Source organism: Globicephala melas, chromosome 14, assembly GCF_963455315.2.
Source record: "Globicephala melas chromosome 14, mGloMel1.2, whole genome shotgun sequence".
NCBI lineage: Eukaryota > Metazoa > Chordata > Mammalia > Artiodactyla > Delphinidae > Globicephala > Globicephala melas.
The window spans coordinates 61,804,474-61,829,768 of NC_083327.1; the positions used below are offsets into that span (position 1 = coordinate 61,804,474).

At 34.0% G+C, this 25,295-nt stretch overlaps 1 protein-coding gene across 5 annotated transcripts in view; it reads right to left on the reverse strand.

Annotated features, from left to right (window-relative positions):
- Positions 1-2,380: 2,380 nt before the first annotated feature.
- BCLAF1 (BCL2 associated transcription factor 1) overlaps positions 2,381-25,295 on the reverse strand; it is a 29,636-nt gene continuing 6,721 nt past the window's right edge. The window contains exons 3-13 of one of the 5 annotated variants that reach the window (XM_030853380.2): positions 23,626-23,739; positions 21,858-22,763; positions 19,914-20,579; positions 19,601-19,770; positions 17,132-17,237; positions 15,953-16,037; positions 13,314-13,489; positions 12,020-12,200; positions 10,790-10,936; positions 5,218-5,430; positions 2,381-5,064 (exon numbers count right to left, since the gene is read on the reverse strand). In XM_030853380.2, coding sequence (XP_030709240.1) covers positions 5,059-5,064; positions 5,218-5,430; positions 10,790-10,936; positions 12,020-12,200; positions 13,314-13,489; positions 15,953-16,037; positions 17,132-17,237; positions 19,601-19,770; positions 19,914-20,579; positions 21,858-22,763; positions 23,626-23,729 — 2,760 coding nt within the window. In that variant the 5' untranslated portion in view covers positions 23,730-23,739 and the 3' untranslated portion in view covers positions 2,381-5,058. Of the gene's footprint in view, positions 5,065-5,217; positions 5,431-10,789; positions 10,937-12,019; positions 12,201-13,017; positions 13,181-13,313; positions 13,490-15,952; positions 16,038-17,131; positions 17,238-19,600; positions 19,771-19,913; positions 20,580-21,857; positions 22,770-23,625; positions 23,740-25,295 lie in introns of those variants that run through there. The other 4 variants (XM_030853377.2, XM_030853382.2, XM_030853381.2 and 1 more) reach the window with 4 other exon arrangements.

Below are 25,295 nucleotides of genomic sequence, written 5' to 3' on the forward strand. Positions count from 1 at the left end.
TATTTAACATTACCCTCATGGCAGGCTTAGAAGTACACTGGAAGCTTAAAGTTTCTAGGGAATTCCCTGGCGGTCCAGTGGATAGGATTTGGCACTTTCACTGCCGGGGACCGGTTTCAACCCTTGGTCAGGGAACTGAGATCCCACAAGCTGCGTGGTGCGGCCAAAAAACAAAAGGCTTCTAGTTTTCCCCTCCCAGTACAAGACAGAAAAAATTACGACCTCCCATACTCAAGGACTAGACTGGGTGAGAGTGGTATTCTTAATTTTAAGTGGCGCTTTACAAGCCATGGAATTTGCAATTACTATGACAATACCAAGAAGTTATCATTGCCAAATACAGAGTTCATGCTGTGAAAGTACAGCCTTTCGTCACCTAACTGTACGGTGTACTTAACTATCATCTACTTTTATTTTGCTCTTCCTAATTTATTTTGGGGGGTAGTTTTTGGGGGGGGTTGTTTTGTTTTTATTTTATATTGGACTACAGTTGATTTACAATGTTGTGTTAGTTGCAGGTGTACAGCCAAGCAACTCAGTTATACATACACAACTATCTATTCTTTTTCAACTTCTTCTCCCATTTAGGTTATTACAGAATATTGAGCAGAGTTCCCTGTACAAATACAGTAGGACTTTGTTGGTTATCTATTTTAAATATATATCATCTACTTTCATTAAAAGGAGGACTCACTACTGAATCAGGAAGTTGGGCAACCCTAAGAGATTACTAAGAAAAATCTGATCCCAATTCTTAGGAGAATACCATTAAAACCACTTACCCAACCTTTTTCTACTTGCAAGAATCAAGATTAACATCTGCACTTTAAGAGCACTGTAAATCGGCTCACTGTTGTGAAATGCCTAACACATCCTTGGGAAAAAATCTTTATGTACAGATCATTATAATTAAGACACATTGTTTGGAATTTTTCTCCTAGTAGTGGTGGTAAGTGGCATCCTAATGCCTGTTCTTTTTTAACCAGTGGGATCCATTTTTAAAAGCTAAAGTACTAGGAGGTAATACAACAATATAAAGAAAGCTAGCACACTTAATGTACAACTTTGGCTTCACTTGCGTACCTGACACACTAATCACTACTGAATGCTTCTAAAACATGAGTCCAGCTCATAAATTTACACCTCTACTAAAGCTCTCAAGTCAGACAATGGAATAACTAATTTCAATATATTCCTGAATTCGAAGAAACTAGTAACTTTTTCACTTAAAACTTCATTAACATAGACTCCAAATTTTTAACATCTACCTCAATAAACCGAACAATTAGACCCTTGACATTCAGATTTAACAATAATGGCTTCAACTATTTGAGAACCCTAAATGTATGTAACAGATAATATTCTAACATTTTGTTAAAGGATGTATCACAATCTACTACTCACAGACTGAGTCTAGTCAAATACAATCCCATAAAGGTGAAGTTTATTTCTCCATGTCCCTTCCCTATTCAGCAACTTCATAAACTTAGGTCTCTGTACTTCTCTTTCTGAAAGTGAAAGAAATACTGTTCCATATGGAACAAAGTATTTCCCAAAGGGATTCCAGTTGAAAGCCAAAGCCACTGGCGGTCCAGTGGTTAGGGCACTGCGCTTCCACTGCAGGGGGCAAGGACTGGATCCCTGGTCAGGGAACTAAGATGCCACATGCCGTGCCCAAAAAGAAAAAAGGAAGAAAAAAAAAAAAATCCAAAGAGAAAAAGAAAAAAGCAACTAACTCTCTTTAAAAATAAATGTCCCTAATAAATAAAATAGCACATTTTTATGTAGGTAACTGGTACATAGTGTTAAAATTACCCAGTATAGTTCAGCATACATGTACAGAGTTCTTACTTCTTTAACAAAGTTTTGAGGAATAACTTGTCATTTGTATTAGTTAAAATGTATGTCTTAGCACACAAATTTCTGTGAAAATGCGAGGGGCATGGTAAGAATCACACCAGATCTAAATCAAAGTGAACAAAGACTAAGTTAAAAAACCAAAAAAACCAAAAAAACCACTTTTTAGTTATTGACTGACTACTATTTCTAGAAAGAAAGAGAAGTAATGCTGATTTCTCCATCATAATATTATGGCTGACAAGTTCCTGTATGAACACAGGAACAGGAAGGCTAGACTAGAAGTCTGAAATTCCTGTATTAACAATGGCTTATAATTACCCACTGTAAAATTTCCCATTTTCCCAGGAGAAAAAATAAAAAATAAATGGGGATTTGAGCAGTTTTATAAAGTATTTATCAACCCTCAAAAAGCCACATCATCCCTGTTAATAATTTTACTAACAGATAAGCTGGTATTCTAAAATGAGACATAAGCCATTGCCATCAGTTGTACAGAACACACACAGAAACAGTCTCAAAATCAGGTAAACAAACAACAGCTATTACCACTTATGACATTTTATTGGCATATGACAATTTACAAGGGTCCCTGTTGCATTATACATCACACTGAGTAAGAATCAGTTAGCCATCTACATTCATTCTTACTGGATATATTTTTACTCAAATTATAACTGAATTCCCAACACTTGATTTTAACTGTGACAAAAGGGGAAAAACAGTAATTCCTTAAAGTAGGCTACAACTGGAAAAACAAATTTTGCTTTTTTAATTAAAATTCCTACGATGTTGAAAGGTGTACACACCTAAGGACTGAGTCATGGCCTTCTTAAAACAGCTTTCTTAATCCCTTCTGGAAATATCCTTTGGTTCATTTTTATTTTCCTTCTCTAAGCAAAAGGAAGTGTGTTAATGCAGGTTATCAAGGAGTTACTATTTTCTAGCACTTGTAAACAAATATCCTTACCAAGAGGAACCATTCAGCTTTTATAACATGTCATGAAGTAGGGTGTTAAATTGCGGTTTAAAAAAATTCACACAGGCTTTTTATATGCTTGGCTCTAAAAAAAAAATAACATCCACAATGGCATTCTATTGCAGTGTTTTCACAATCACCCTTCCTACTATATTCTAATAGGATACTCCTTCCTCAATTTTATTTAATAAAAGTAACCAAATCATTAACATATTTGGGTTAAAGCAACGCATTTGCACTTAAAATATAACCTGCTGGTAGGACTTGGGTAGCTTTATTCCTACTCCCTAAAGTAATTTCTCAGTAGGTTCCCCTTTCCTGTTGTCTTACATGGAAAAGCAAAACTGCACATTTATAGACATGCATAGAGATTCAGTATCTAACCAAATAATAACTGTTAAAATAAAAGCTAAATTTATTTGTATAAAATAAAATGGTCGTGAAAATTCTCCTGTGTCAGAGATCAAATCCATGTTGCTTTAGCATGTAATTAATTATTATTCTGACTAGGAGAATATTAGTTATGCCCTGATTAATGCAACACATAGTTCCTTTGACAGTATTTCCTCTGCTCAAACCATTTCAGAAAGACAAAATAAAAATAATGATGCAATACTTAAGGATCTTAGGGCCATGAACATCACATATACTGAGTTTTGTTTTCATGTTTTTCCCTCATACAGCTCTTAGCTAATGCCTCTGACTGCAGTTAAGGTGCTAGAAGAGCACCTGTAAACAAACCATCAGTGAGGATGAAAGAGCCATACACTTAAGATGTTTAAAAGTTTACACTAACAGAATAAGCATTATCTCCTTTTAATGCAAACATAAAAACTAATTCAGTTGCTGAATTAACAAGTGAAATTTGACTACTTTTATATATGCTCTAAGAGCAGACAGACTTAAACACTGAAATTTACTATTTTGGATTTTCATTCCTTCTAAGAGATATCATCATAAACATAAAGGCAATTCACATTTGAAAGATTATCTTCCTGAACAATAGAACCCTTGGGAAGAAAAAGAAAACCCATTTTACAAACTGCAACTGAAATATGGAAAAAAATAAAAAACAAGTTAGATCAATGCTGTGACAAACTTCCTGTCAGATCTTTTTATTGGTGACATATGAAAAACAAGTTACTTAAAATACCACTAATGAGCAGTATATTCTGTTCGCCTATTTTTCCTTATGGTTAGACTACAAACTAATGATTTGGCTGTCCAAAAGCTCAAATAAATATGTAAGGTATGACATCAGGTACACGTCTTTTTAATGTATCAAGTTACTCTGCAGAATAATCCTCTTCCATACCAATGCCAGGATTACAGGTTTTGTTCTGTTTTTGTTTTTTTTTAAAGTCTAAGACGTTCAGTAGGAAGGGAGTTTTTATTTGTACTATTGCAAACCAGTTTCCTCTCTCAAACAATAGCTGATATCTAAGACCATGACTCAAACTTTCAGGGAAGAATAGAAAGAGAATATTGAATTTTGAACTCAAATAGTAAAGGCTCCTAAGAATGGTTTGTATATAGGCCACTGCTTGCTTTCAGTTAAAAAAAGAAAAAAGAAAAATATTCTCATACTTTTCAATCTAACTTTTAACAGCTTGTACTTTTTTCACGATTGGCAAAGTTTCTTTTTCCTTCTTAAACATTTGCTGAGGTGTTAAACTAGCTTAGTTTACCAAAATAACAACTTTTTCCATGGTACACTTCAAAAATTAGTCACCCTACAATGTAGTGTGTTTGAATTAAGGAGAATGTTAAACAGATGTATACAGTTAAAATAGTTAGTGTGGTTTCTATAAACAACTGCTATTCAGGGATTTGTATGTAGAGCTAACGTTTACTTCAGAATAAACATTAACAAACAGGGAGGGAAGAGAATCATAACTTTCACAGAGCTGTACTTGACCATATCTTATAGACAAAGCAGAATTACAATGCATGTAACAAAAACAGTAAAAGTATTTTTTTTAAAAGTTGATAGTTACAAATATGGTACGTAACAATTTTCTACTTTATTTCAGTACAATTTCCAACATACAGTCTACTATTTTTCAGGATATTTGAAGACTTAAAACAAAATTTCTCTAGACTACTACTTGCAAACAGTAAAATTTAAGTAAAATGCTTACATTCTTATTTGAAAACAAAAATCATGTAAAAAAATGGTGGGTGCAAGTTCTGTTCTCTGTTGCAATCTCACTTCAGATTTACTATTCCTAAAAAAAAAAAAGAGAGAGAGAAAGATTAGCAAAGATATGAAGAGTGAAAATGATCCAAAATAATCATCGTTCCTAAAAATTAATTAACTGGCCCACCAAACCCATAACATAAGAAAATATAAGAATCACTAACAAGTTGGAAATTTCTACCTTTTCTTCTTTGCGTCTGTCCTTCTTTTCTTCATTATTTTCCATGGTCTCTTCTTCATCTTCAACAATCCCGTCCCCTTGATATTTGTCATGAGTCCATTTTGGACTGCTACCTGATTTTTTGAAGTTAAAGCGCCCTCTGCCACGTTGAAAAGTACCACGACCTCTTCCTCTTTTGGCCCAATAATCCACACCATCATCTCTGTCATCATGCTACAGAAAGGTTAAAAACAATCATCAATGAAATGTCTTTCTTGTAAGGAAGATGATTATATCCCCAATCATAAGTCATGGTATAAATTGTCTGAAGATTGGGTAAATGAGATTGGTACTGTTCCAAAACACAAAACAAAACCAATAAAACTGAATTTTTCAACAAAAACATACTCCATCATGAAAGCAAACAGTTATATCATTGCTTCGTAACCCAAGCATTTGAGAGCTGTCCAATTTTTTTGGAGAATCTCAACTGCTAAATTACTGCCAATTTTCAAAATTTTTATTTTTGCTTTCCGTTTTTATTTCCGTCTAAGTCCACTTATTATTAATAAGTATATTATACTGTGTATAAATGATAAAATAACCGATATTTTTCCCCAAAAAATTACCTCAGTCATAAATATGCAACAAAGCATAAAAATATCATTACATTATCAGTAACATTTACTAAATAAAACAGGTGATAAGAATTATAGTTTACATATAGCAACAGATTTTAAAAATCCTACTGAGATTTAAATCTAAATCAATGTGTATTACACATCAGTCTTCTTGGCAAGGAAATTTCACAAGCCAAATCATGATGGCGTGGTCCCTAGAGTAATATCTCAACTTCTTTCTTCTTCACTAACCTAAAATACTGCAGTTATTACAGCCCAACCTTAATTTTTCATTAGCTGCATCCAAAAACAGATGTTCCCCAAGTTACAAATTGTTCCTTTAATCAAAACATCTGCAAAACTGAAAAGTACTTGACTTTGTCGACAAGCAGAAGAGTATTACATCCCAAAGTACAAAACAAAAAGCCAAAGTTCTCCTGTAATGTAATTTAACTGCTGCCCACCTCAAACTTACTTTTAAGTTCGTACCTACAAAAATGGGAGTGACACCCCTTTATGAGACAACAGGCATAATGCAAACAATGTTGCATACTGTACACAAGTAAAATCTACATACATTAAGTACAACTTATGGAGTACTGATATTGATCAACTGTCCAAAGGTCACTAAAACTTTTCAAACACATAATATGAACACATTTTCAAAACATGCAATGTGCCTTTGTGCATATTCATGTAATACAGATCACCCTCCTGAATCACTTGAAAAGTTCACACATGTAATTAACAGACTATATGAAAGAGTCCTTACCCACTTCTAATAATCTAGCTTTATCAAACCAATAAAAGATGACTAGGCAGAGGTGTGCATGACTCAAACAATGAACTTAGGAACTATCAAAAGTGTAAATTTCAGTATGTCAGAAAGTTCAATTGTAAACCCAAAATAAACTATTTTAAAATAGTCTGCCACTCAAAATAATATGCACACACAATTACATAATTTCAGGCTCCCTTTTGGTATTAACACAACTAACTCTATATAGCCTTTATGCTTTCTTGTTTGTGGTGTTTACACAGTATTCCATGGAGTTGTAGGAAGAAGCAAACAGCCACTGAAGCCAGAGGCATGGGTTTAAATCTTAACAGAAACTGTGTGACTTTACTTCCTCATTTAAAAAAACCAGAGATAGCCTTGAAGAAACATAAACGATCTGTTAAAAAGTGCCCAGCCCAGTGCCTGACAAGCAAGCAATCAACGGTGGTGATAAAGTTTATATGGTGCTTATTACTCATCTAATTCTCACAACAACCCTGTAAAATACTGTTACTAACCCCATTTTAGATATAAAGAAACTGAGGCACAGAGAAATTGAGTAACTTGCCCAAAGCCACAGAGTCAATCTTTTCCACTGCCCCTTATGCCCATCATCCACAGAATACGTTTTCTAGGTATCTTGGTGACAGTAAATAGTTACCGTATGAGGTAGCTAAGAGCTGAAACAGAAAAAGCAGTGGCAAAGCCAGACACTACAGTTAAACTAGCAATTACTTTTAAACATACAATCATCTGAAATTAAAGAAAACGAAAGCTCCAAGATCACACTGTGTTTTTCAGAGGGTATCCCGGCAGATACCTAAGTGACATTTTGATGCTAAGCACACTAACTTTTTAATTTTTCTTTTCACCGCGCCAAGAGGCATGCGAGATCTTAGTTCCCTGACCAGGGATTGAACCCATGCTCCCTGCAGTAAAACCACGGAGTCCTAACCACTGGACCGCCAGGGAAGTCCCTAAGCATACTAACTCTTAATCCTCAAATTCCTACATCCAAGATTTTAGTCCTGTTACAGACTAATTAAAATTAATTACTTCATAGATGACAAAGAGGATGTCAGATAGTTATAATACACAGCCAACAATATGTTAACAAAGGAGGCCATGTTAGAACCAAGACCTTCTGAATCCTCTGAACTCTTCTGTATAGAATGATCAAGTTTCAAAGAGTGAATTTATTAAAGCGCCAACCCAAACGTCCTTCCCCACAGGGATTTTCTCTTCCTCAGATGACTTCAACTCAACATGGAGAACTTGCCCATTTTAGTACTTTTCCACTTGCTCCAACTCTTCACGTACTCTCACCTCTCCAGAGAATTTCAGGTTCTAAAGACTATTATCTCTCCTGGAATACTTATTATTGAAAACATTACCTTATCTTTGCATAAATCAAACTTCTGAGAAGGTAAATTTCAGATTAAGAATGCAACAAATGTTACTATTACTCAGTACTGGAGGAAAAATGATACGAGCTGTAAGAACCTTTTGGAGCCCAAGGCATGGGTTCAAATCCTGACCCCACTCCTACTGGCCATGTACCTTTGGTCAAGCTGCTCAATCTCTGTACCTCTGCGTTTTCCATCTATACAAGTGGAATAATGGTCCTACCTCAAAAGGACTTCATGAGCATGAAAATAAATTCATATATGTGAAACACTTAGAATGGTGCCTACCATAATATATGCTCAATAAATGCTATCCATTATTTTTACTAAGTATTAAATGCTTCATTACTCTGGACAAAATTTCCATGTGTGTCAAAACCTAGGGGAATCTATAATTTTCAACTTCATTTAGTCTCAAATTTTTTTTAATATTTCTATTCTCAACACTAGCTGTCTGAAAAGTCAGACCTATTCAGACTACGCAAAATATTTTAACTTTAAATTCCCAGGTAAAAACCAGAGTTGTCATTCCAATAGCTCATTAATTAACAAAATAATGAATTTTGGAAACTGATTTATAAGAAAAAATGTGATGCGTTAAGTTTACTTCTAGTAAGCATTAGTCTGTGACAAATGCACGTGTATGCCTATATTTATATAGAAATGGAGGTTTTAAAACATAACCCAGAATAGCAACATATAAAATGTTAAATAACACTCTTCTTAATTACTGTAACGCCTAGCTGTATGACAATAAAAAATAATTATGTCCCAATTTAAGATAAAAACTATGATACTGGAGACTGAAAGAACACCATACAAAAATGAAGGTCTGGCCTAAATTAAATATTCGTAAAATGTTTAAGGGTGCTAAACAATTACTATCTACTTGTTCACCTCTCATTTCCCTCTTAACTTTTTGTCCTTTCACATTTGCTCTATTTGTCTGGCATTTTTACAATCACTCACTCCTCACCCCTCCTTTGCAAGGTTGGCCTTTTAATCTCTTCAGACTGGATGATCTTACTGTGGCTTTGTGACTGAATGATGGCTCCTAGACTTTTTTCTCTCTCGATCTGCATTAGCAACTGCCTACTGCACACTTCCACTTAATTTCTGCCTGGCACTTCAATAACAGAACTTAATCTTCACCTCAAATTAGCTGCTTTCCCCTTTATTCCCTATCTTTGAGAGATTCCATCTTCTCACTACCAACACCCGACTAGTGGCTCCCTGAATAAGCCTTCATAAATGTTCCTTAAACTTTTTCCAAACCTATAGCCCCTTAGTTCAAACAATTATTTCCCAGATATGTTTGTCACAACCATGATTTTCCAAACTCTGCTTAACATCCAAATTTATTGAAGTATTATGGCCTTCTAAAATTTGGCTCCCGCTTTTTCTTAATTTTCCCAAACTTACACCAATCATCTAGCCATCTGAGTATTGGAGTTCTCTATTTAAGGATGTTTCACTCCTGCTTTCTTACAGTACACCTGCTCATGTTTTAAGCTCAAGATTCAATCCAATATCGTCTACGAAGTCTCTTCTAATCAGTATCTCCTTTGCAATAATCCACCATATGTATTTAGAATGTTCTCCATTACTAGGTCTCGTAAGCCAAGAATTGAAATCATATTTATCTTTCCATCTACAGCATAAACAGCAGTCTATTCATAAATTCTTAAATCGAAAAGGAGATAGGTCTTTTAAACTTTTCTGTAACTGAATAAAATGCCTTTCACTTTCCAGACTGTCAACTCAAGCATAAATTTCTCCTCACATGAGCATATGCTGTGCAAACATTATGCTTAACTTTTTCAGACTCTTGGTCCTTAAAGTATCCCAAAAAGAGGCAAATGGAAATTAGTTTTTGAAACAGCTACAATGCCCATTCTTCAAACAAAATATAGATCTACTTCAGAATACAGCTCTATAACTCTAATTTAGCTGATGGCATGGACATTCAGGTTTATTCAAATATATTCATAAAAAGCCAAATGAAAGATACATTTCTATAAAATCCAGTACTATTTTCCTCCCTGCTTCGACAAAACAATTAGTCTTCAGAAATAGTCTCTAAAACATGACTTCCCTGAGAAGCTATGACAAAAATGAGTATTCTGGTAATAGTTTTTGGTGTTTCCTCAAGTTTCTATAATACAGGAAAAAACCCTCTTCTCCCATGCCAAAGTGCAGAAAATTTCCATCATTACCTAGAGAATCTTTCAGGACCCACCTCCTCTGGCTTCATCCCTTATAAAACTACTTCAGAGAGAAGAGCATCACAAGGAAGCACTAAATTAATGTGTATCTAGCAACTTTTCCATAATGTAATTTTTCATCTTCCTTTTACTCCAATAAAAGTTAACAGCCTCCTGAGAACCTTAATTACATGTACTGTGAAAGAATTCTTCTCCTTGTCTTTCAATTAAACAAATAGCTGCGATGATGAAAAGTAACTCTTAATTAGAAGCTTCTACAACTTTTACCGTCTTATAGACAGATACGAAACAAGTTACTGTTCTTCTCTGAATGTGGCTATCAAATCAGGTATATTTTTACTTTACCCTGATCAGCCCATAGGTGATATCAATAAAGTATAAACAGGACTAAAGGGACCCACATTTTCAAAACTTCAAAATCATCTGGGTAATGATTTATTTTAAAAGTTTCCTATATGATGGTGAAATCTTCTCATAGTAGTGGATACCTGTACTCAAATGTATTCACCCAGTATGCTTTGAAAATTAATGCAAACCAAATAAACAGAGATTTCTAACACCCACCAAGAAGTACTTCTTGCTCTTTGGGGTATATTCTGGATCCCATTCCTCTTCCTTCGGTCTCTTTTGAAAAGTAGTATTTGAGTTGTTTGGACCAGTATTTGTCCCAGCAAAAACTCCTCTGGCTCTTCCTCTGCCTCTAATTCGAAACTGATTAACATTAACAAAGTTGTTTAGTAGTGAAATCAAGAGGTATTAAGTTACATGCAAACTCTAATTTTACTGCAGTAACAAAAAACATTCCCTAATTTCTTTCCTAAATCTCAACTTCATGGCCACTGAGGCCAGTAAGGAGGCAAAAAATTCTGCCTACTGAAAGCTGAGTAGGTTAAGAAGAAATGCAGTCAACCTAATTAGTTAACAGTGCAGTCAGAATGCTGCACTTTCAAGGCCTGAACTAAAATTTTTAAATAATCAAGTTGGTTTGTTTCCCTTCTACTAGCCAAAAGAGTTGTCTAATTCCTAACACTAACATCCCAAGTGTTCAACTACACCTATCACCATACAGGCAAAGCTCTTCTCTTTCCCAAATCATCTAATTAGTGAACCCCACTAATAACAAACTGGATACTTGCTCAAGGTAGGAATCTGAATCTAGAAATTAAAGAGTCAAGAAGATGCACTACTATGAAGTCATTAAATTAACAATTGTAACAAATTTATGGAAACATGGGAATAATGCATATGCTATGTAGAATAAAAAGAAAAGATATAATTTCTATGACTGATACACGGATAAACAAGAACTTGAAGATAATAGGCAAAAATGAAAATAGCTGTCAATACAGAGATGAACATATGGATTTTTTTGTTTGTTTCAAGACTTTTTTCAAGGACTAAGTGATTAAAGAAATGGATCTCAATCACTAACTTTGCTTGACTCTTGGGTCTCTAAGCACTATGTACAGTTACTGATTCCAATGTTAAGAAAAGTTATCTAGTTTATATAGATGCTTCTAAATCTCAAAATGGCATTTTATTCTTTTAAAATCAGGCAAAAACATTTATTTTTTACTTTATATACAAAGAAAGCATCATCCCAGCTCCAAGCCCTTCCTCACTCCCCCTAAATGGCATTTCTTAATGACGATATATCAAATACCATTTTATTTTTCAAGGCTATACGAGTAATGACTCACACAACAATGTCTAAAACATATATTTTACTTTCCTTATGTATAGTACTCTTAAGTAAAGTTCTACCAAATGATCAAAGATAATTTTATTACTTACAAAGGTTCCTCGTGGTCGGCTAACTCCTCCAAAGCCTGAGTATTCTTTCAGTTCATGGTGAGTTTTAAATTCTTCTTCTCTTTCCTTCTTACTCTCCTTTTCTTCTCGAGAACTGGGAGAAGAAGGTGATGCTGAAGAGGATGAAGATCGAGAATGATCTTGCTCTCTACTTTTATGTTTACTGCAAAATAAAGCAAACAAAAAATGTGTGCTATTTTTTAAAAAGATAAAAAGACCCCCTGTTGAATCTTATAATAAGAGGGATATTTTTCAAGTCAAAAAAACTATCCCCTATTAAAATTATTATGCAACTAAAATGATTGGGTGTTAAACTCTGACATAGTCTGTTTCCATTCTCCTTCAATATTTGTTTTACATGACTACTGAAAAACATGGTATGACATGCCAGTTAGAAACTAGCAGTCTGGCAACTTCAAGAATAAGGTTCAGTTCTTCAATATTTTAAACTTATTTTTATTTTAAGGAAAGGAAGAGAAGAGTAGGAAAAAGTAAGAATGGTCTTAAGGCCATGTTTCAAAATGAATGCAGTTTGTACACCCTGGGTGAGAACAGTTGATATCGTTTAGGCCATAACTCCGTTATTGAAATAAAAAGCATATGACATTACAAATACCAGTCATAAATTAAAAAACACAAGTAAAATCCACCATTTACCTAATGAATAGCAAGGAAAACAATTATCTATAATACTTCTTAGTATTCCTGTTATTTATTTGACTCTATGATGAACAATTTTACATGATTCTAATCCAACACCCGAAAAGGTCATACCTGCGATAACTCTTACCACTTCTAACAGTATCCATGGAAACATTACTTTGAAAGACTAATACACATTGCTATTTCAAAAAAACTAGTCCTTCCTCCCCCCCATCTCTCCCATGTTAAACCACTAGACATCAGTTTAAAATTCTTGTACTCTGGGTGTTATGAGTTGAAAAAGTGCGGAATCAAGCATAACGAACCAAAGTTCTTACACAAACTGTTTCTAGAAATGCACTGCATTGAAGTCCAACCTCCTGATGTAGCCTGGATAATAGGACACATTAATTTGTCATTTTTTTTTTCAGTGTTAGCTTGCTATTCCAAAGTTTTTGTCCTCATCCACCATAAGCCGTGTAAAAGACAAATATATTTTTGCTGTAAAACAAATAATTTTAATTGTTTAAATTTAAACATTCGATTACACAGTCAAAATTGAAAGCAATTAAGCTGACAATTATTAAAGGCTAATTAGAAGCTAAAACCTAACTCAGACAGTTTTAACAGTTACCTGTCATCTTTGTAAGATTTGTATTCCTTGTAATCTTTTGGAGTTTTTTCCTGCTTTCTTGATCCACTGGATTCCCTGGAGCCCTTGGAATCCCCCCGTTCTTTACTTCTTTCTTTTCTCCGACGATCAATGTCATGCCGAAGATCAGCAGAATCACACCTTAATTTTTTATCTCCCTATAAAAGACAGATATAAAATACAGATTTCAGGGAAACTATAGGGACAAAAATACGTATATATGTGCGTGTATGTACGTGTGTGTGTGTATATATACACACACACAAAACCAAATTTTATGCCAATTTCTAAGCTGGCATTTTAGTATCAGAAAAGAATGAGTAACTTACTACTTCCATACTTAGTTTTTGTTTAAAAATGTACTTGATGTTTTCACTAAACACTTGTGTACGCAAGTATAATGGGACTGGGGAAATTATTAAAAGGTAAATCATCTTGAAAATGTCATAGGTTTTTGTTCAAAGCAATCCATAATAAACTTTCATACAGTACTATGATACAATTATTTTTGTACTCAGCACATCCTCATTTATCCTTCAAAACGGTTTTTTATATAGTTTAACAATGATAGAGGTTATACTCAGTTGTGGGTGTAGCCATCTGCCTATAAAGCTAAGGGATCCTAAAGTAATGGTTCTCATTATTTAAGCCTCGTCATCAAGCTCTTCCCATATAAGTTGACCAACCCAATAAAAACCGCTTCAAAAGTTAAGTATTCTGTAATTTCCATAACATGCAAGCGTAATATGATTAATGAAACCAACTGAGGTTGAACAAGGGTAGAAACAAAGCCAGAAAGATATTATTCCCAATCCTGTACTCAGTATCTGGGCCATATACTGCCCTTTCTCAATTCAGGTATTGCAACGGACATTAGTTTAACTGGGTCACAATTCACCTCCTTCTTGTTCCATTGCTTTTTCAAATACTATATAATTTAGGAAGATGGAAAGAGGCATCTAGGAATGAAGAAAAATTATACATCAGTAAGATGCTAAGCAATGTGGACATCCTTGCTACTATTCAACAATAAGAAGTACTCTGGGAAGTCTAGCTATAATGTTCATAAACATTCATATCTCCAAATGATACCAACTACTCACCCATTTGCTCCCACTGTAACAAGAAAAATCTAATCAAGAGCAAAAATCTTCCTATTCACCTAGTAATACATTATTACCAAGTCCACAAGTAACAATAAAAGTGAAAGTATTTTGTAAAGGCCAAACTATATATATACACACATATATATATGCATACATATATATATACATATATATAAACAACATAGTACTAAATATATGTTAATTGTTCACTCAGATAGGAAGATAAAGGATAAAAAGCAATGTCATATCCTCTTGTCCTTCCATTAGTTATCACTATTTTCTCTCCTCTCAATCAAAATCGGTCTGAGTAACGGAGAGAAGGAAGATACTCACTCTGTCAGAGTACAAGAATAGACTAAATTGTGGGCAAAACAAAATTAACCAACATTGAACCCAAGGTATTGAAAGTAAAAGCCAAAATTAGCATTCACTTCTCAGAATCTGGTTTTCCAAGATTAATGTGCCCCATGCAAAGAAACCACTTTCTTCCTAAGCTCTAAATTTCTTATCTAATGAATTAATAGCATGCCTAATTAAAATGGTTATATACTACAACCATTAATAACAGCTTCTAGTAATAAAAATGCCAATGTTTTCATAACAGCCCAATTATTCAACTCTGCAAGATAGATGTATTCTCACTCTTCCTATTAGAAAACCAATGTCCAAGAAGCTAATTACTTTCCTAATATCACAGAGACAGTACTTGGTGATGGCCAGAATTGGAACCAAGCAATACGCTTCCAGGTTCCCTAGCCTTTTCACTACAACAGACAGTTGCTCCCTTTTAACCTTGCTCCATATTTCAACTAGACTTTTATGGACTGTCATATAATCTACTTTGAAAATGTCAATTTCAAATTATCAATTAATCAGATTCCCTTAACGACTGAATTCCGTATTCAAGAGTCCTCCGACCCCAACGCCAGTAATTCCAGTCATTCAGACTCCTTTCTCAAGTTTAAAAGCATTCTTCCCCACAATCCACAAAAACTATAACACAGTTTTTGTTCCAAATGTTCATTTGTAAACCAGTTCTTAGAATGCTTATTTCTTAGTCCAGATCAAAAATGCCCAGTAGCATGGAGATTACTTCTTGTTCTCTCTGTGAAGAACCTAGAGATATTAATTTAGGCACACATAAATCAAGGAATATTCTGGCTCATCCATTTCACCTCTAACAGAAACCCTAATATAATTTATATCTTTGCTTTTATAATTTTCCTTTGTCTACTCATTGATTCTTTGCCCTTTTCTTAGAACTAGTTTCTTCCTTTCAGTAGCATTTAAAAAAATCATTCTTGGTTTAACTTAGATATATAGTACAAGTGTCAGCTTAATTTCTTCTAGGAAAGTACACTATATATGCTACCATAAATATATACATAATGTATTTACAAGTTACAGATGATATCCTTAAACATTTTGCCTAAACAAACTATGCTTATTAGTACAACATCATTAACTAAGCTGAAGTTAACATGAGAAAAAAAAAAAGGTCCATTCAAAACATACCTTTTGATTTTCTTCTTTAAAAACTCTCTCTTCCCCTGCTAAACGCGTGTGCTTCCTCAGGGCACTTGGAGAGATGTCAATTCTCCTTAATGTAAAATAAAATCTATTTGTAGTCACATTAACTTTATGGTTCCACAAATTCCTAAAATTGTCCATTTTTGTAAAGGAAATACTAGACAGTTGTTTCTCTCCCAGTTGTCTAATTTAGCACAGCAAGATTATTAATCTAATTCCTAATAGATAATTAAGAAATAAAAACTATATTAAAAATGAATTAAAATGCTTCAACCAATTTTTTATATATAAATGAAGCCTGACCTTTCAAGATATCAAGCTTACTTTAACCATCAAAAAAAGGAAAACATGTTTTGATTAAATTGGACATTATCATTTTAAGTGTTAATCATCATACAATTATAATCATTGTGTATCAATGAATACACAAATAGGATTATTTGTTAAGTATCTCCAATATTTTTACAGATTCAGTAGATCTTTAGTTTTATTCTGTGCCTCTCCTTGCCTTTTTAAGCTAGTGTCAGTTTCATCTTCTCAGTGCCTCTTCAGCAGTGACCACCAAAACCATACCTACTTTGTATTAAGCACCGAACTAGATGTTTTATAATCAATACTAATTGTCACCACCATCCTGCAAAACAGGCACTGTTATTCTTGTTTGTAGATGGGAAAAACTAATGTTAAGCGATTAAGTAACTTTTTTATCACAACGCAGTTAAGTGAGAGAGCAAGGACTGGAATACAACCGTCTGACTTCAACATTCACGATCTTTTCATGAAAAACAATTCTACCTTTCACCAAGCATTTTAATTTTACAAACTTACTGGAAGTAAATCTAATTCAAGGGTTACTTACTCTAGGCATCCAACCCCCTCCCAACATACAGATGTTGTAACTAATTTCATACTGGCAAGTGATAAGAATTAGTGTTTTAAGTTCTAACAACCAGTTTAAACCAAATAAAACTGAAAATTAAAAAGAAACAGTAAATTACAAACTTTTCAAGATTGGAAATATATTTATTCAAGCTACAAATCAAAGTTCGTTTGTGTCATAACATCCACGTAGTTCCATATATCTTGTCTAAAGTTCCAACATAAACTTGTTTGAACAGCGTCTTCCTATCAAAACAACATTTTTACATGCCCAGTATACATTACCTGTGTATCTCAGGGCTCTTTTGCCGGGCACTATGTTCTTCAGTGGCTTTCTGATACGAGGTGAACCTCTCGTTTAGAGTCACTGCAGCTGATTTGAAGTATTGCTCTGTTGATTTAGGAGAAACACTGCCCAGTTAGTTATCTTTACTTTAAGAGCGATTTTCATTTGTGACAGAAGGGCATGTAGCAGGTGAAAAGAAAAATAAAAATACTCAAGAAACCTAGCAGAAGAGAACCAAGTGTTACAAAGAACTCCTACCCTGTCCCTTGTAACTTCTTGTACCTCAACAGGTAACTGATGCAAAGTTCCTCACAGGTCCCTGTCAATATTGCATATAGACCAAGAACAATAAATATATTAAATTGAGTCTCTAATTCCATTTCAATAATGCACTACACTTCCTCAAACAGAACAAAAAGGAACAATATGTGAATGTCCTTAAGCCTTGCCAATATGAACCAATGAAGTTAACTTCAAGTAATCATTTGCAGGAAACAAAAAATGCTACGGTAACTACACAGCTAGTTTTAGTAAGCTAATCAAAGTATTTCAGCAAGAACTATGTTGACAACAAAAACTGGATTTAAGAAAAAACTGAATACTGCCATTTCAATTGGAAAAATATTTTTTAAATCAATTAACACTAATTACTCCAAAACTCTGGCATCTTGGCAAACCTGACAGCACATTTGATATTATTGTCTTGTCTTTCTTTTAACAACTTTAAAATTAGTAATAGCAATACTGATTAGTTTTTAAACCATTTCAAAATATGCTGTAGATGTAATATAGAAAGACGTATAAAGTCATGAAATGTTACATTATGAAGCAAGCTATCTGCTTAACAGGTCAACATACATCTGTGTCAACTTACCGCCCAATATCCAGCACATGTCTCATAACCAATCATTAAAACTTGAAACGGCCACTACAAGGGTAGTGCCTCAATCATAATTCCATGAAACCCAGGAATTTGAGCTAGCAACTCAGTTTTTATGCCATTTTTGCCAGGAAGACAGAAGATTCAACTTTGCCTGTATCTTTCAACAGCTATTTTACTTTGAAACATGGATTTGCCATTTCAAAACATATTCCAGGACCTAGTTACAATGAAAAAGAAAACATCACTGGGCATTTTCAGCTCTATGTTAAGTAAGAGCTGTTCAGATCGGTTGCACAATACGAATAATGAAACATAACTACAATTCTTTTTCTTTTTTAAAAAAAAAAGGAAAACGAAAAAGGAAAAATTTTATGAAAACCTGATCTCAAAATTCACCAATAAATTGTAAAATGTGGAGACAGGTCAAAAAAAGGTGAAAAAAGAAAAAATGTTAACGTTTCATATTCTATGCACCACAGTAATATGGTCATAAACTGGTTCACAAACCTAGTTATAGCCAAATAACAAAACTCTTTTGTTACTATGTTTAAATAATTACAGTCAAAATGAAATTCATTAACTAGTCACTGTTTTGAAATATCAAATGCATAAAGAATTTGCTAAAGGCAAGTTTCAGCTATTATCAGTTGTTCTCACATCCAAAGACAAACTTTTCAGAAAACGGCTTTTCAGAGCAACAGCCATGGAGATTCCTGGGTAAGAAACTATTTCAAAGTAAACTGCCTTTCAAACACAAAACCAAAATAATAAAAACAAGTTCTATTTGCCCAAAAAGTCACATGCTAAAACCTTTGAAAATTATTAGTAACTTTGAAACTAAAACTACGTACTAGTGAAAATAGAACATCACTACTCAGTTGAAACGAACACCCTTATCAACCCCAGGACCTAAAGAAATGTCATAATTATTATCCTAATCAGTCACTATTCACAGAATCACTACTTACCCAACATACTTATAAATTTCTTGAAATTCTTCCCCTTGAAAACTCCTAATAATGTTTTTTCTTGTTTATTTATCATATAAAAAAGCCAAATATTATAACAAGTTAACTAATACAAAATTAACACAGGAAATTAATACTGTTTTTCCCCACTGGTTTCAAGTTTCTTTAAAAGTTAAAAAGAAATTCTTAATAATAACAATACTGCCCCACTTTGTTATAAATCCAATGCCAAGAGTACATTAATACAAGTCCCATGCATGCAATCAAAGATAATCTGTAAGCACCCTGCACTTCAAATACAGTATTACGGTACATTTCAAAAAGACTTTTAGCGTTGTATAAATCTACGTCATGTTTTATCATAATACAGATTTTTAGGGTATGTTTTAATTCTATTTAGCATTTTAATCACTTTATTAAATATTAAAAATCACTTTACTAAATAGGTCTTAATGTTAACCAGACTGTTAGCTCTTTCGTGTAGTGCTATTTTTCCAAAAATTTAATAGTCTATATATACTTGCTAGTCCTGGGGTGCATTAATCATTACACATAGCTGTTCATTTTTTTACTTACAAGATAACTTTAATTCACGGTAAGAAACATACTAAACATACCTTTAACATGATGAACCAAGGACACAATGTGTTGAATAAATGACTCTGAAGTGCTTTTGCTGGCTTGTGGCAACTTAATGTGGTCAAAGATGGATCGGAATTCTTGCTCCTTCTTGACAGAATGGACAAGTGTACTAGCAAGTAGCCTGTCTTTAGTCAAGGAAGCAGGTCTGGAGCATATCGGTAACAGACACATACAAACAAAATATACCATTGGTTTGAATATGAAAATGGTAAGTACATTCAGAAAATAATTAACTGGATTATTAACTAACCACCCACAGATTATTTATTAGGTATCAGTGTGGATTACCTGTTAGAATCATCAAGAGGAACAGGTGCCATTTTGAGTTTGACTTCAGGACGATGAGAATCACTGGCTATCATTTTGATCCTAAGTGGACTCTCCTCTCTGAAGGTAGACTTTTCTCGTGCATCCAGATTCTTGTGTAGAGGGGGACTGTAATCAAAGAGGTCTTTGAGCTTTTCAGACTTTACCTGCTCAGGTGACTGAGTTTCTTTCTTTACTGTTATTCTTTCAGAATTTTTGTCGTCTTCCTTGTGCTTATCTTTTGTAGTGCTAGGCCTTTCCACTACATATCCAGTCTCTTTAAGTTTATAATTTTTTTCTTCTCTAAATCCATCACTTTCTCTATTGCCTTTCAATGAAACTTTGGACTTGTACTTGGGTCCTTCCTCCTCAGTATTCCGGTGAGATGTAGTAGCAAAATTTTTACCCTGATCTGCAAGAACTGACTTCCTGAACTGTCTATAATCCTCTGTCTCCTCTGTGTCATCCCCTTCTGAATCATTAAACTTTTGTTTTCCAGACTCTTTATCACTGAAGTAATCTAGAGCTTCCTGATCTTCCCATTCTCCCTCTGCCCTCCCTTTCTCTGATCCTTTCTCCTTTGGAGCCTCTTTATCCCTGGTATTACCCCTATCAAGCAGGAATACTCTAGACTCTTCATCTGTGAACCTGTGAATAAGCAAAGAAGAGGATGGTAACTCTGGATTGCATTCATTGCAGATCACTTGCATACTTAATTGTGCTTCCCAATATCACAGGACCAGTAATAAGAGGAAAAAACCCTACTGAAAAGTGCTTTTTCAGATTCCACTTTTAAAAAGCATTAAAAGCATCCATACAGCTTATGTACTGTTTTTAAATAAATTTACACATTAGACTTCCTAAAGTTTAAAAAAAGTAAAGCCATCTCAAAAACCTGTTCTATTTATAGTCCACAATTCTGCACTAACAAATCCAAATTTCCAGAGATTCTAGAACATACAACACAGCTTAATTTCTGAGGCTAAAAACCACTAATAAACAATATACTTATCTATTAAAATTCTACTTATGATTATACTCAATCTCAGACTATTTCACTTATCTAATATAAATAAGAGTTCAAAAAAGTGGACTTCAAGGTAATTAATATTAGATATTTAATAGTCTATCTAGACCACAAAATAGTTCATATATACTTTGCAGTAGAAAATGATGCTTTCTGGCAACATTAAGTAGAAACTATGTATCAGTCCACTAAGAAAATTAATTTTAGATTGTATAGCACTAAATCATAAATAGCATGCTTGCAGTATTCCCTCACTTGTAAGTCAATCACACTACCTTAGCAACCCATTTTCATTAAGCTTTTTAGTAACCTTTAGCAATGCTTGAAATTAGAATTCAAACCAAGTATCTCTCTGAAATGTTTACTTGAGTAAGAAATACCATTTATTATCTTTTCTACAGTCAGGCACATTCGTTAAAAACTGGTAGCTGGACTGTTTATAATACCACACAAGAACATGTAATATAATTGCATTATTTATGTAGGTCACTTTATAATGGTGAAGAGTACAAAATAAGCTAACACTTATAAAATTAATCTGTTTTTACAACATGTTAACCATTAGTTATATTGTTTTTACTGTTTTTACAACATGTTAACCATTAGTTATGCTTTATGCTACTCAATTTCTCATTTATACTCTCAATTCTGGACTGACTAAAAATGGATAAAATGAAAAGGAGGAATATGAATTAGCTTCATAAACATTTATTAGAATACTTCACTTCCAAAGTTAACAAGATACGAATAAAACCAACTTGGAATTATCTTATAAAGAAGGAAGTCAGGAGTAAAAATAGCTAAATACACATCACAATGCAATTTTTAGCCTTAAAATCCAAAAAGAATTCAAAGATCAGAAGTATTAATATTATAATCTAAATTCTCTTAGTTCTTACCTTTTTAAGAATTTTCCTGTCTTTGCAGTTTCCTGATCCCCACCATCAGGATAAAATGAGGAACGTCCCCTAGCCTCATCTCTTGGAGCATTCTGTGGTGTGATTGTCTTTGCAGGGCTTCTTCGTGAAGGGATGTGATGAATTGGACTATTCTGAGAAGGACTGTATCTACTAGATCCATTTCCAACAGAACCAGACCCAGACCTTTCAGGACTATGCTGAATGGAATGTGAATGCTGAGAGGGGGTGTTTTTTGCAGAGTGTACTGTACTGAGCATGGGGGCATCAGAGCAAGATGAACTCTGACTAGGTGGTGTAGCAATTGGTGAAGGACTATGGGGTGATCTGGGACTATTATCATATGCTGAAAGGCCAGGCCAAATATCACCAGATGTGGCTGATGATTTATTAAACTCATCAATAGATTCAGATGGGTCATGTTCAAATGTATCTTTCGGTTCCTCCTGTGACTTGTTTTTCAAAGGACTCTCTTCTTGGGGCTCCCCTTCAGCTTTTTTGGTTTGTTTTTCCTGAGACCCTCGTCTTTTAGAGACAGGAGACTTGCTATACGGGGACGAAGAACGAGAAGAGGATGATCTTGGAGACCTAGATGATCTATATGACCGGCGAGATCTGCTTCGGGATCTTTGAGAAGAAACGGATCTTCTTTTTGGACTCCTGGAACGTGAACGACCTCGTCTAGGACTCCTGGAGTGTCTTCTATTCCAAACAGGTCTATATCCACCTCGATGATATCTACCTCCTCCTCCTTGATAATACCCTCTACCCCTTCCTCTGTACCCATAAGGTCGTCTCATTCCTCTATTATTTCTGTAATCTCGGCGATAATCTCTAGAATACATGCGATCTCTACTACGAGATCTTGAATATGTCCTGGAACGAGACCTAGAACTAAAAATGAAATAAATATCAATCCAAGAAAAATAAACTATTACATCCTACCATCCCAAATACTTCTGGTTGAATATAACACGTAAATAAAGTGTCAAAGCCAAAAATGTATTATTTTTTAAAAAGCCCTCATTTATACAAAAGTAGAAGTTTACTGTTTTCAATGAAGAAAATCTCAATTCTAAGGTAAATATTGAGAAATAAAGGGCTTAGGAATGAAGGCACAGAAAACAGGGGAAAAAATTGACAACCAACAACAGGACACACTAACAAATTACAGTACCTTTATGCAGGCACTTAAAGTGATAGTGTTAAAAGAAAATGTAATGCCATGGAAGAATATTCACCAGTGAAATACCATTGGCTAAATGCATGCATAATAAAAACTTAGGCCTAGAAAAATAGTACAGGAAAATCATAAACAAGTATTAATTCATAATGAAATTATGGTCACTTTTATTTTCAACTTGTGGTCTCTATTTTCTATGTTAAGTATGTATTACTACTTAAAGAAAGACAACCAGAGTTTATAATTTTTAAACAATAAACCTATTGAGACCTCAGAGTCAGAAATGAGAAACTAAGAAACAGTATGCAAAGACTGCTTACTGTCAAATAATTCTTACATTATCCAATTCATCTCTTAACATTACAGCAGTTCCCGCTTATCTGCAGGAAATACATTCCAAGACCCCCAGTGAACTAACTCTAAAACAAGGATAACAATAGATCCATTCACAGGGTTCTTTGAGAATAAAACATGTTAATGAATGTAGCACTCTGTGTAAGCACTTCATAAGTATTAGCTGATATGATTATTATCATTATTTAAGGAATTAAAAGCACAGTAATTCACCTGTATCTCTTCTTTCTAGAGTGTGATCTTGATCTTGATCGTGAACTAGACTGTGATCTAGACTTTGATCTTGAAGAGTGTGATCTAGAATTGGAGCGACCCATTTCTTTTCTCCTAGTCAAATGAGAGAGTGAAAAAGGTTAAAATCACAATACAAGTGAAAATGTTTCAATTATTTAACTTATTTTCGGATACAAATTGAATTTACAAGACGTAAGTTTCTCAAAGGATATTACTCATCATTATTCATATGAGTACTAAGACAGTCAATTATCCCTAACTAAAACTGTATTTTCACCTACATGACAGGTACTGTATAGTGAAGACACAACAGAAGATTTCTATGGACTGCCCCACCTATGTGCCTCAATCCAAAAAGGCAGCAGCTGCAGAAGCCAGAAAGAGCAATGATATCAGACTACAGCAGCATGTTAGATGTTATTCCATGCCCAATACAAATGCCTACCTCTCCTGTAAAAAAGATAAATAACATCAGAGTATTACAGATAACGAACCTGAAAAAAACAAAGTACAAGTGGCGCAATACTAAAAAATACAGAATAAACCTACCCGACTGCCATCATAAGTGCTTTATGGCCTTGAAATGGGACTAAATTGACCACTCCATGTATACAATACTGCTTGGAATGGTGATGGATAGTCTCCTAGTAGAATAAAGGTCACTAAGTCTGAACAGCTGGAGCCATGGCTCTGCTTTCAATAGTCATGACTGCAGAATAAAAATGGACTTATGTGACAATGCCTAGGTTCACCCTGTAGCCTTCTGGTGAGAAGATGAAAAAGGATAAAAGATGAATAAACTGAAGAGATTGCTGCAAGAAAGAGATAATTTGGAACTACACGAAAAAGAGAACTTGGGCACCAGTATTGTAACTTTTCTAAACACTACCTAGTATCTAATACAATAATCAGACCTCACAGAAATCAGTAACAGGACTAAATGATTTATAAGATCTACTCTTCACAAAATTAAACATATACATATGCCTCCCAACTTTATTCCTGCTACACTATTTCCAAATTTCCACTAACTTATACAAAATAAGTAATTTTTTCCATAAAAAACAACTCATTAAACTTTCTTAATAGCCTGCAATTGCCATATATTTAAACCATTTCTCCTACTACCAAAATGTTTTAGGGCACTTATTTGACCTACCTAGACTTTGCTCAGTATTATGAAATACTATTTGAAAGTACTAAGATGAGCTGAATTATAGAGGAGACAATGATGTCTGCATACTTCCTCACCAAAAAACCACATAAATGACAAATTCAAGGGGTGTCAAGTATTTATTTTAAAACAAAACATATCTATCTTCAAAGAAACAAATACCAGCTTTGTCTTCTCTCACTCTTAATTCCAAGTAACTTAGGAAATACATAAAGACAGTACTCTCCTCAGAGTTATAGTGAGGATTAAACAAGTTGATACATGTAATATACTTAATACAATGCTTAGCACATAATAAGCAATCAATTTTAATTACCTTAACACCCACATAAGGGGAAAAAAGCTAAGTTACAGACCTCCTCTTGCATGCATAAAGGAAGGTAGTTAAATAAGCAGAGTTATTTTGTCTTGTTTTATTTTTAAATAACTTTGTGTGTTCTGAGTCTTTAAGCAGATGTGTTTATAGAAGTAGAAG